Source organism: Agelaius tricolor, unplaced genomic scaffold, assembly GCF_023055355.1.
Source record: "Agelaius tricolor isolate 1412-34295 unplaced genomic scaffold, bAgeTri1.0.p SCAF_9, whole genome shotgun sequence".
Lineage (NCBI taxonomy): Eukaryota > Metazoa > Chordata > Aves > Passeriformes > Icteridae > Agelaius > Agelaius tricolor.
This window is the reverse complement of record NW_027269269.1, coordinates 33,599,021-33,611,427: the sequence shown is the minus strand read 5'-3', so window position 1 is coordinate 33,611,427 and position 12,407 is coordinate 33,599,021. Positions and strand designations below refer to the sequence as shown.

General features: G+C 48.9%; 1 protein-coding gene across 7 annotated transcripts in view; it reads left to right on the top strand.

The window, feature by feature from the left end:
- Positions 1-12,407, top strand: part of CLPB (ClpB family mitochondrial disaggregase) — a 73,280-nt gene that overhangs the window by 42,657 nt on the left and 18,216 nt on the right. For all 7 annotated transcript variants that reach the window (XM_071433606.1, XM_071433601.1, XM_071433602.1 and 4 more), the window contains 2 exons: positions 3,087-3,184; positions 9,217-9,331. In XM_071433606.1, the coding sequence (XP_071289707.1) occupies positions 3,087-3,184; positions 9,217-9,331 (213 nt within the window). The remainder of the gene's footprint in view (positions 1-3,086; positions 3,185-9,216; positions 9,332-12,407) is intronic.

Sequence of the window (12,407 nt, the reverse complement as noted above, 5' to 3'; positions counted from 1 at the left end):
GTAGTTGTGGCACTTGGGGACGTGGGTTAGTGGTGGCCCTGGGGGGATGGTTGGACCCAATGGTTTCAGAGGGCTTTTCATACCTAAAATGTTCTGTGATTCTGTCCTTGTTGAATGGCTTTATAGTGGGAGAATGGCTTTCCCTGACTTTGGTGACTGAAGCTGTGCCAGAGACTTGTGCAAGCACTCAGTTTCCACCTCCACCATATTGTTCCTTCTGGACACCAGAGAAGGAAGATGGGAGACATTGAACATTTTGGCATCTTGTCTTTCCGTAACACAGGTCACCACAGGCCACTGCTGCTGCCCAGCTCATTTGCAGGCAGGACCTCTGGAGTGGCATCAGACAGGGGCTGTGTCATGCCAGTTCTCTGTCCCCACACCCACTGCTGGGAACAGCTCAGGACCCAAACACTCAGCCAGAGGCTGCCTGTGGGTATGCCCAGGAGCAGGAGGTTTCACACCGTCTGGCTGGGCTGTGAAACAAGGTCCTCAAGAGTCCTTTCCTTGTCCCAGTACTCAGGGCTTTCTCAAGCTGTTATCTGTCCACTCTTCGGAGCAATGTCATTCTCTGGTTGTCCATATGAGGTTCCAATGCCACTGTGTGCCCTGTCCTGTCTGTTAGAAGTGTGAACGTTGTTCTGGCTGCAGCAGGCTCAGACCTGCTAGTCTTCTGCCCTGACAGGATGGAGTGACAAGAGCAGGGTCTTGGGGCTGCTGAGGACACAGGGAGCATCACTGGGATGTTTCTCCAGGTTTTGTCTGTGCCCTTTGGCATTCTCCTTTTCCCCCTGCTATCTCTCCCTCCTCCTGCCATCCCCGTCCCTATCCTGACAGCAGTGGGGGACCTAAGTACCAGTATCCACTGCGTCGCCAGCTCTATTGACAGTTATCCAGAATCTGAAGGAATTCAAGACAAATTGTTAAGAGGATGGAGTTAATAAAATTTGAAAAATTGAGGCCTGTCACTCCACTAAACTTTTTTCGATCCCACTGACAGAAACATATTTCCCCAATGAGTGACCTTCTGCAGCTGCTGCAGCGCCACAATGCGGGGCGGGTGCAGCGAGAGAACCCCCACGCTATTTATCAAATATTATCAGCCAGGGCCTTCTAATATGAGCATGGAGGGTGGGAGGAGGCCACGGGCTCATACAGCCTGAGGTGCTGCCCAGGTGTCCATCTCCAGCTACAGACAGCGAGTGGGAGGTGACAAATTGCCTTCTATTAAGTCGTGGAAGGTTGACGTCCCCTTGGATACTGCTGCAGTCTGTGGCACAGGGTGGGAGAGGGCAGGAGAGGAGGTGGGGATGTGGAGTGGGGTCAGCCAGGGCACCGACAGACCAGTGGCCACTTTTACCTTCTATTAGCAAGCCAAGTGATACTGTTATTTATGGCAGCATAATATTTTATTGCTGCCGGTACTCGAGGTTGGAATCGACCAGTTATAGGAGTCGGGTTCTATCAATTATTGCAGCAATTAGTCAAGTCGTCAAAGCCATTAACAGGGGGATTAGGCCAATATTGGAGAGCCATTATTGATAGATCCAGGGCAAAGCCAAACAAACCCTCCATCAGAAATGAAAGCATGCCTAGCCTCGAGTATGTCATCATTTGGAGAAGTCAGGAACATGCCCCACTGGTCACTGCACAGACCCAGGTGGGTTTTGGCGGGGGGGGGGGAATCATGGGAGCACTGTCTCTTTAATGGATATGGAGCAGCCAGCCCCAGCAGTGTGTAATCTCACCTGTCTTGTCCATGGTCTTTATTTGTGAAGACAAGGCTTGCCATAGAAATTAGTCCATGTCAAATGTTTATGGAGCACATTTTTCATTCTGTAAGCAAATATAGTTCCTTGATGCCAGTGCCTAGGAATGGCTAATCTCTGCAGCTCCGCTCCCGCAGACTCCTCTTACTTCATTCATCTGTTCTGATTGCTGCTTGCCCTTACCGAGCACTCCTGGTGCTTTACGCTGTCTCATGGCACAGAAGCAGCTAGGTCTGCCTCTGACAAGGTACTTGTCTCACTCCCATGTTTTCAGCAGGGTCACAGAATGATTCAGGCTGGAAGGGACACCAGTGGAGTCACCTGGACCAACTCCCCTGCTCAGGCAGGAGCACATTACACAGAATTGCAGTGGAAGGATTGGAATAGAAGACATCCCGGACCTGCTGAGCACAATTATGGGTGTCTTCCTCCACCAGATTGCTTTCCAAGGCTTGATAACTAGTGGGAGGGTCAGTTTCAGCACCAGTTTGGGGAGTTTGGGACCAATTTGAAGGTTCATTCTCATAAACTCTTGCAGTTAGGAGCTGCTGTGGGGTCATGGAGTGCACTAGTGTTAGTGACAAGTCTCTGCCTTAGAGACAGCTCCTGAGATACTGAGAGTCAGAGATGAATCCCAAGACCTTGTTTGCCCCTCTGGCTATTGCCATTACCCCTGTCTCCTGATATAACTGAGTTTCCCTCTGTATACTTCCCATCACTGCAACTGGACCAGTTTGACATGGAATTCTCTTCTGCAGTCCAGTGTATCTAGGAGGGAGAGCTCTCTCCATGTGTGTGTGTTTCTGTGGGTTGCCCATCCAACTCAGTCTAGCTCAGTCTTTGGGGTTTGTTGGTTTTGGGTTTTTTTTTAATTATACTGCAAGGAAGGGTGGGATTTTCCCCCAGAAGTGCTCCAGGGGCTCAGTGGAGCAGCTGGTCCACAGGCAACAGCCAGCTCCAGCTTCAATTCCAGCTTCAGCTCTAGCTGGCACAGGCAGCGTATCCAATTGAAGCTGTAATGGTCCCATGTGGCACCCACAGGACTGAGAGTGGGTGCTTTTGTGAGACTGTATTTCCTTCTGGTGACCATGTGCTCTCATCCCTGCACAGCAGCTCTTCACTGATAAGCCAGCTGTTAGCAGTGACAATCCCTTTTCTTCCTCCCTGGAGATCCATGCTTGTACATTCTCTCTTTCTGATCCAGACACCCTCCAGAGCAAAGGTTAGGAGGGGACACAGCAAGGATGTGCTTCCTGCTCCTTCTGCCCCAAGACTGAACTCTGAGCTCCTGATCTTACTCATTTCTTGTGCTGTCAGGTGCCAACCCCCTGCAGAAGAATGAAATGGGACACACACCCCTGGATTACGCCCGTGAAGGGGAGGTCATGAACCTTCTGAGAGCATCAGAGGCAAAGGTGAGCCTGAGATTCTGGCCAGTTTGGGTTTCCTCTCTCACTACCGGAACAACTTTAAAGATGTCACATGGATGTGGCACTTGGGGACATGGGTTAGTGGTGGCCTTGGCAGTGCTGGGTGAGCAGCTGAAGTCGATGATCTGAAAGCTCTTTTCCAACCTAAATCATTCTATGATTTTAGGGTACAAGCGATAGAAGGCCACCTTAGCACCCCTCCAGTTCCATCCTTTTCCAAAAGAAGTCTGTAAAAATTAAGAACACAATGCATAAGGAAAAACATCCACTTCTGTAGTATTTTAACTGTGGCTGTGCCCACCTCTTCCAAGTTACCATTTCTCACTCAGGAGTGACCTGCCCAGGACCGGTAATGCTGCTCTGTAACCCCTGGATGCAGTAAAATCCAGAGCCTGTTTTTACTGTATTTTCTGAAACTGTCAAACAAGCAGGGCTGAGAATCAGAGTCCAGCTATGGCCTGGGATCCAGGTGTTCATGTGCACCAACCTAAGGTAAAAGGCACCCATTTCCATGGTGGGATCTCATCCCTTCAGCCTCCATGTCCCATTTGCTTTAAAGAAGGTAAAGAAACACATTTGCCATCATGGTTCCAATAAAAATGCCAGGAATCAGTACATTTGTGGAACAGTGGGCTACTAGATAATGAGGGATCTGCAGTTAGATCTCAGGGATTTAAAATTCCTGGGCAGAGGCCTTGTTAATTATCAATGGGTAGGAGAGGCCATCACAGCAGTGGCAAGTGATGCCTCATCCCTGGAAGTGTTCAAGGCCAGACTGGATGGGGTTTGGAGCAACCTGGTCTAGAGGAAGGTGTCTCTGCCCGTGGCAGGGGTTGAAACTGGGTGAGCTTTAAGATCACTTCCAACCCAAACCCTTCTGTGATGCCTTGTGAGCATCATCTCTCCAAGCAGCACAGATCAGGTAGGGCAGGGGACTCCCAGATAAGGGGCATTCCCTTGTCACCAGACCACACGAGCAGGAGCTGAGGCACAAGGGGACCAGGTTTGTTCCTGGCTGCAAAGTTCCTCTGACCTTGTGGACCTCAGTGTTTGTTCTGTGGGTTTGGAATTTAAACTTGCATGCTATAGACCTGAGGCTAACAACTTACCACAAGTGGAGGATGAAGGTAATTAAAACTGTGTCAATTACTGCACTGAGGAGGTATTACCATGAAATAAACCTGCCAGGTGTCAACTGCTGCACTGTCTGTGCTCTCCTCTTAAAAGTCAGCGCTCAAGCAGGAGTTCAAAACCACATTCCCCAGTGCTAAATAAACCTCTGTCCTTAGTAGGGACAGAGTGATCTTTCCTCTGGGGCTCTCCATACTCCTTCCTGGCAAAGGAAATGCTGCCATGGCTGTCTTCTGTGGTCCTGATGGCTGCTTTTGTAGCCAGTATGTGGTCACTATGGCAGCTCTGAGAGGTTTTCATAAAATCATGAAGGAAGAAACCTTAAAGCTCATCTCATTCCAACCCACTGCCATGGGCACGGACACCTTCCACAAGACCTGGTTGCTCCAAGCCCCATCCAACCTGGCCTTGAACACTTCCAGGCATGGAACAGCCACAGCTTCCATAGGCAACCTATGTCAGGGCCTCACCATCCTCACAGAGAAGAATTTCTTCGCAATATCCCATCTAATCCTGCCCTCTGTCTTCCAGGGGGAAGCCATTCCACCTTGTCCTATCCCTCCACATCCTTATTCAGTCACTCTCCAACTCTCTTGGGGCCCTTTAGGCACTGGCAGGGGCTGTAAAGTCTCCCTGGAGCCTGCCCTTCTCTGGGTATACACCTCTAGCTCAGCCTGTCTCCAGAGCAGAGGTGATCCAGGCCTTGGAGTATCTCCATGTTCATCAGCTTCATTATCCATTATCTCTCCAGCATCCCTCCCAAGCATGGCTGCACTTATGAGAAAACACTCCAAGGGAAGAGGTCCATGAGCACAGCACCAGCAGAACCAAACCTTGGCATAAAACCTGCAAAGAGTGACAGTGTCTTTCACCTTACAGAAAAAAAGAATTTGAAATACTAAAGAAAAACAGGATATAAACTGATCAGCCCAGACAATGTCAGTGACATGAGCTAAGCTGTGATAGCTTGTGGAGGTCTGGAGAGGGGTTCTTCCATAGGAAGGGCCAAACAAATCTTGAGGTAATTCTTGTGGGTTTAAAGAAAGGTTAAAATGAGCTTTCACTCCTCCAAACTCCACATAAAAGGTTGTGACCAGATTAGCCAACAGGCAGCTTTCAAATAACCAAAAGAGACATTTTTCTCATGAAATGTGCTTAAACCAGCAACCTGAGGGTGTTCAGGATGGAAAAAGAAGCATGTGAGTCACAGCTGGAGGTTTGTTTTCTTGGAAAGGCCTATCAAAGGGGATGACTGGGATGAAGTGGACACCAGCTTCTGGTCAGGAGGTCTCACACTGCTACTTCCAGAAGGGCAAGGGCAACTGTATGCTCTTCCTAGCTGAAATATTCCTTAAAAATCCTTCATCAGACACTGATGAAGACAGGGAAGGTCACCAGATAGGTCTGTTAGGGTGCAAAGAGGAGCTGAATGGCAAAGACAGACTTGCAAGAGCCAAGCTCAGTCCAGGCACACTATCCCTCCAGTGACAGAGGAAAGACAGCAGTTTCAAGTGCTTTCCCTCCCTTTTAGTCATAGATACAGAAGTGCTTATTTTAATTTCTTCAGACTGTTTAGCACTGGAAACCAACTCAAGAGTCCTCAACACCAGGCAAGTGTGGTCTAAGATCAGGAAAAGCACACACAGAGTTCTGGTTTGTTTTTTTTTTTTAAGAATAAAGGAAATCAAAATAAATTAAAAATACATATGAAAACTCCTTGTTATTCTGTCACAAGGATATGTAAATAAAATCTATGGGATATGTCCATCCCGTAATAGTTCTGCCTATTCATTCTCTAGCAGTGATTAAAATGAGCAATAAATTCTCAAAGACTCTCAGTGGAATGTGGCTGCTGGGGAGGATGAAACCCCGGGAGCACCAGTTTCCCCCCAGCTGAATATTCATCACAGGCTGGCTTGGCAGTCTGCTGGTTTATATACAAGTACAATCATCTTCCTCAGGAACAGCTCCAGAGATATATTTCCTTTCTCTCCTCCAACTATTACTTAAGCATAAAAACCAAGGCAAGTTTCAAACTGTTCAGGGCAGGTTTCCTTATTGGTGCTGGGCTCAAGAGAGCATTTACCCCAGCAGATAATTCTACCCCTCCTGCTCTTAAAGAGTTCAGTTATTTTATTCTCCACTTTTCTTCCTTAAAACAACATGTGCTGGCAGTCCAGAAGCCCCCTGTGTCCTGGGCTGATCCCACAGCATGGGCAGCAGGTGAGGTGGGGATTTTGCCCCTCTGCTCCACTCAGGTGAGACCCCACCTATAGAGCTGCCTCCAACCCTGGGGCTCCCAACATCAGAAGGATGTGGAGCTGCTGGAGCAAATCCAAAGGAGGCCACTGAGATGCTCTGAGGGCTGGAGCCCCTCTGCTCTGGAGACAGGCTGGGAGAACTGGGGGTGTCCACCCTGGAGAAGGGAAGGTTCCAGGGACAGCTTAGAGCCCCTGCCAGTGCCTAAAGAGGCTGCAAGAGAGCTGGAGAGGGACTCTGGACAGGAGCCTGGGGGAACAGGACAAGAGGGAATGGTTTCACACTGCCAGAGGGCAGGGTTAGATGGGGTATTGGGAAGAAATTCTTCCCTGTGAGGGTGGTGAGGCTCTTGATACAGATTGTGTAGAGAAGCTGTGACTGTCCCATGCCTGGAAGTGTTCAAGGCCAGTTTGGATGGGGCTTGGAGCAACCAGATCTAGTGGAAGGTGTCCCTACCTGTGGCAAAGGGGTTGGAATGTGATGGTCTCTATAAGGTTTCTTAAGATCACCCTTCTGTGACTCCATGACTGCCATGGCTACCCCAGTGACAGGCAGACAGCTGTTACCACCTGCCAAAGCACAGACTGAGTCCTTCTCTTTTTAAAAATGAATATTTCTGATGCTTTTGGCCTTGCATCAGGAGAACTTCTTAACCCAGTTGAGTGCCGAAGTCTGGTTGCCTCCAACATAAGAGCAGAGCAGTGCTCCCTGCATTGCTCTCCAAGCAGGTAGCACCATTGTGCTCCACTTAAGTGCTGATCCTGAGCCAGGCAAGGATCATCAGGACAATGGAAGATCAGCTGCCAGAGAGTGGGGACACAATCCCCACCAACACCATTGCACACCACAAAGCGAGAAGGTGGGAACAGCTGGATGTGTATGGAGAGGGGAGCAGATGAGAGAGGAGTGGAAGTTTGTGTCTTATGTAAAATCCAGGATTAGTGGGGCTTTTTCTTGGAGGTTCTGTCATCAATGGATCTAAAATACATTTTTCTTGGTGGGATTTCTTGTCCCAGTGTCCCCTGTACAGTGTAAGCTAAGGCAGATGCTCAGGATGGTCCAGGCGAGCTGCATGGCCCAGCCAGGAGCTGTGTTAGCACTTCTGGCCCACTGAGTAGCTGGCCTGAGTGCAGGGCTCTCCAGAACAGATCCTGAGCAGAAAATGGTACTTGTGCACAGGACTTGTACTGTGTCAGTTTTCCAAGGAGGGAGGGAGAGGGCATTGCAAAGGATGGGTATCCCTTCCTTCTCTTCCTGCACATCTTACCCACTCTCCATAAACCCATGGGAATCATTGGGTGTCCTGACATCACTGATCACATTCCTGCATCTTCCAAAAGGCCAGAGAGGAGAGGGAGAGAAAAGATTTGTCAGGATCCTACAGACACAGACATATGGTGAGGTCGTACCCAGTGCCGGGGGGATCAGCACAGGCAGGATGTCTGTCCCCGAGCTGCTCCACTAGGATCTGCAGGGAAGTTATTGCTCTGTGTGAGGATCAGGGCTCATGGCATCTCTGTTACACGTGAGACTGATAGCACTGGCCAAAATTGGATTGTTCACTATTTATTATTTTTTAACTTCTGTCAGAATCACTGCTAGCCCAGGAGATGTCAGCAGCCTGGCTGGGGGTTATCCACTCCAGCTCCAGCAGCTGGATCCTGCTGCAGCTTTGGCACCTGCCTTCTGGCTTTGCTGGAGGGTGTTTCCCCTTAGTGAGATGGATTCAATGACAGGGTGCAGTTCTATGGGTGCAGTTACTCACTTGGCAAACCCCATGGGCTCTTTGTGTTCTGTCTTCAGTCTGGCTTTGGGGGATGAATCTTCCCAAGGCAGTGGTCTCAATTGGGAATGTCTGAGCTCAGCTTGTGGAAGGAAGAGTGCTCAGCAGCCTTTCTAAAGATCTTAGAATCACAGGTTTTGGGTTGGAAGGGACTTTACAGCTCACCTAATTTCACCCCCCTGCTGTGGGCAGGGACACCCTCCACTAGACCAAGTTGATACAAGCCCCATCCAACCTTGCCTTGGACACTGCCTGGGATGGGGCAGCCACAGCTGCTCTGGGCATTCTGTGCCAGGGCCTTACCACCCTCACAGGGAAGAATTTCTTCCCAATATCCCATCTAACCCTCAACAGGAAGCCATTCCCCCTTATCCTGTCACTCCATGCCCTTGCCCAAAGTCCCTCTCCAGCTCTCTTAGATGTAAGGCACAGTGACACTCTGCCACCCCTGCAAGATCTGATTGGAATCTTTGAACAGAAAATGGTTGGAAGGTAGGAAGACAAACTAGGTAGAATAGGACTTTATTTCCCAAAATAAACAGCACCTAATGATTAAGAGCTGTTGAGCAGTGCCATTGTTCCCTCTGTCACCAGTACAGAGGTAGCACAGGGTCTGGTTTCCCATCAGCAGAGCAGGATCCCTATTCCCACTCACCCCAGCTGCCATCCATGACGGATTCAGAAATTACTTCTTTCCAGGGCTGGTGCATCCAGACCAAACTACATCTGCCCTGGGGATGTTCTGGCTCCATGTCAGAGAGATCCCCATACAGGGCTCTGACATCTGTGTAGTGACCCAATGCTGTGTAAAGTCTCTGATCCCTATGTTTTCTTCCCTCCACAGTTCCAGGAGGAGCAGCGCAGGAGAGAGGTGGAGGAACGGCGGAGATTCCCACTGGAACAGCGGCTAAAGGAGCACATCATTGGTCAGGAGAATGCCATAGCCACAGTGGGGGCAGGTAGGACCCTTCACATGCTGCCGACTCTGCCCTCCACACCTGCTCCACAGGGGAGACAAGCTGTTGCCTCAAGCCTTGATCTGAGGCTGCCTCCGGGCAGCCTTACAAGGTTGTTGGGGAATTCACAGTGGATGCCCCATCCATGGAAGTGTTTAAAGCCAGGCTGGATGGGACTTTGAGCAATATGGAAGGTGTCCCTGCCCATGGCAGAGAGTTGGGACGAGATGAGCTACCTCCCAACACAAACCATTCTGCACTTCTATGTAATCAAGGCTCTGGCAATCTGGGCTGGGTTTGATTTGCCAGTCCAAAGCCTCTGGATCCTGTCAATAATTCCTGACCCATCCATGCATCCCAGTTAATGCCTGAAAATGGGATAGCAAAATAAGAGCTGTTGAGGCCAGGGCAGAATCACAAGGAACGTGCTGTCAGAAACACAAACCCTTTGCTTTTAGTTAACAAAGAGGAGCCCAGTGTGGGCTGGGAGCTGAGGAGGAACCGGGAAGGAGCTGGGAAGGAGTCTACGCTCCTGCAAAAACAACAGCCACCCTGTGTGTTCAGAGAACGGCTGTGCCTGGGGGCAGCAGCCCGGCTAATTGGGGAGCTGTGATTAATGGGCAGTGCCTGTTCCTGACACAGGTGGCGTTTCTGCGCATTAACGTCCTTGCCTTTATGGAGGTTTTTCTTATTGAATTATAGGGAATGTGCTTGATACCCCTACAGCCTCAGGATATTGGACCAAAAGGTAGTGGGAGACTCTCTGTCCCCTCCTCCCCCCCCTTTCCCTTCTGTCCAGTTTTTCTTTTCATTTTCTTTTCTTTTTGTTTTCTGTCCAGAAGGATGAATTTTAAGACAGGACTTTCTCTCTCAAGCGCTTCCTCTCTATCTTTGCTATTTATTTTGTGCCCAGCTGGTTTTCCTGCTGCTTTGTAGACCCTACATCCCTCCACTCTGCCCTCACCACTGCCATTTGCTGGTGAGCAGACCTGCCACACACCACATCTTCAGATCCACCAAGCCTGCCTGATATGTTTAATTTATAACTGGTGCCTTAATTGAATAATTGGATTTAATCTGTCACTCGGTGCATGATCCAAACAGTCTCCAGAGGGGCTTAGCCAGAATACAAAGGGAACGTGTGATCTGGGGTTAGAAACACAAGGTCTGGAGCAATGGGGATAGAATGGAGTCACAGAATTATGGAATAATTTAGAAAAACCCTCTAAGATCACCAAGTCCAGCTGTTATCCCAGCAACCCCCTGCAAGGGGATGCACTGGGAACGCTGGTGGGGAGCTCACTGCAGCCACAGCCCCAACAGCATGGCATCACTGCCAGAGGGAAAATCCTCCCCCAATGCCTCCATAGGATATACCCAAGCCCTGCAGCACTCCTTTCTGATATGTGGAGCAGGACAGGACTGGGAGAAGGTGGATGATGGTTAACTGATGGTGACTGGGCATCTCCCAGTGTAAAAGGTTTCTAGCACTGCCTGACTGGTTGATAGTGGGTGGCAGCTTGGCCACCCCCCTCGATGGGTGTAGATGTTCAGTTCATCTTAACAAAATCCCCATTAAATATTCCATCTCCTGACATCAGAAACAGGCAGGTCATTGCTGCCATCTCAGGAACTGCTGGGATTCTCTAACTGGTACATACAAATGAGCAGCTAAAAGGCTTAGGCTTGTTTTTCCAGGCACTTCCATAAATGGTTGAGCTCTGGATCTGATTAGGGCTGCTTTGCCTTTTCTCTGGAATATGAGGAGGCAGAGGGGATCAGCAACATCTCTTCTCTGAAGTTATAAGCTAAAGGAGGCATTTTTCCCAAATATATATATATATATATGTGTGTAATTTTTTTTGGTCTAATATCCTAAATATTATGCCAGGTAAAGAATATATTTTTTATATGGATATACCATGTTTGCTGGTAAATACTCACTTAGAAGTAGGGTGGTTCAAACCTACCACTTCCCCTTTTCAGGGGGAATAAACCTTGAGGGTTGAAGCAATCTGTTCCAGCTCTTCCTGAAGTTGAATAAGGAGAGAGGAAGGAAAAGTGTTGTTTATTTTTCAGGATTTTGAAGAAAGGGTAGTGCAGAAAAATCTATGTTTTAATGATAATATTCCCAATTTTAGAAGCTATGATATTGAAAATCAGTCAGTGTTTCAAACGTGTAGGGAAATGGATGAGGAGGACTATCATCCTGCTCTGGTCCAAAGGAAACTGGGGTTATTTTGGACAATATAGGGCTGTTTTTTGATGTGTGTTGCTGCCTGCAGGTCAGGTGAAACTTTGCAAGGACACAGCTTTGATCTAATTTGGGGTTCCATAAGCCTGAGCCACCAGCAGCAGGGCTGGAAGAGAGCTTCTTTGGGAATGCTGCAGACCCTGGAGCATCACTGCAGTACCTGGATAGAAGCAGTGATCCCAGGATGGGCTTGGCCCCAGAGCCTTCGCCCTGCGGTACCCCAAACCCGGACAGGCCAAGGAGCCCTGCAGAATGAATTGATTTGATAAATGGACATTTATTACACTCACAAATTGGCTGAAACCAATTTCAGTCACATCAAGTGCTGATAACTGCTGGGGTATTGATTTGTGTAAAGTAATACAGTGAATTTATCAGTTCAATAGTGGGCTGAAGGGCCTCTTGGAGACGCAGGGCTGCAGTCACACTGTTACAGATGGACGAAATAAAGCAAGAGCACGGCAGCAATGCCAGGAACAGCTCTGCAGAAGAAGGCCCCAGCGTCATCATCATCAGGCTCTTGTTTTGGACATTGGGGCTGAATGTCATAATGAGATTTCAGCACAGCAGTGTGACCTCCCTCCTGGTATTTATTTATTTATTTATTTATTTATGCCAGGAGGAAGGAAGGGGGCAGCTTTCCCAGAGGCAGAGCATAGATTTCATGCTTGGGTGACAATGAAGAGCGGTCAGCATGGCCAGCAGGTGCTTTGGCAGTGCAGACTCCAAGGAGAAGAGTGCTTCTGTGGCTTTCCTAGCTGGGATTTTTATCCTTGGAACTGGTACTGATGTTCTCCTTTGGTCCAAGATGGGGCTTCTATTCCT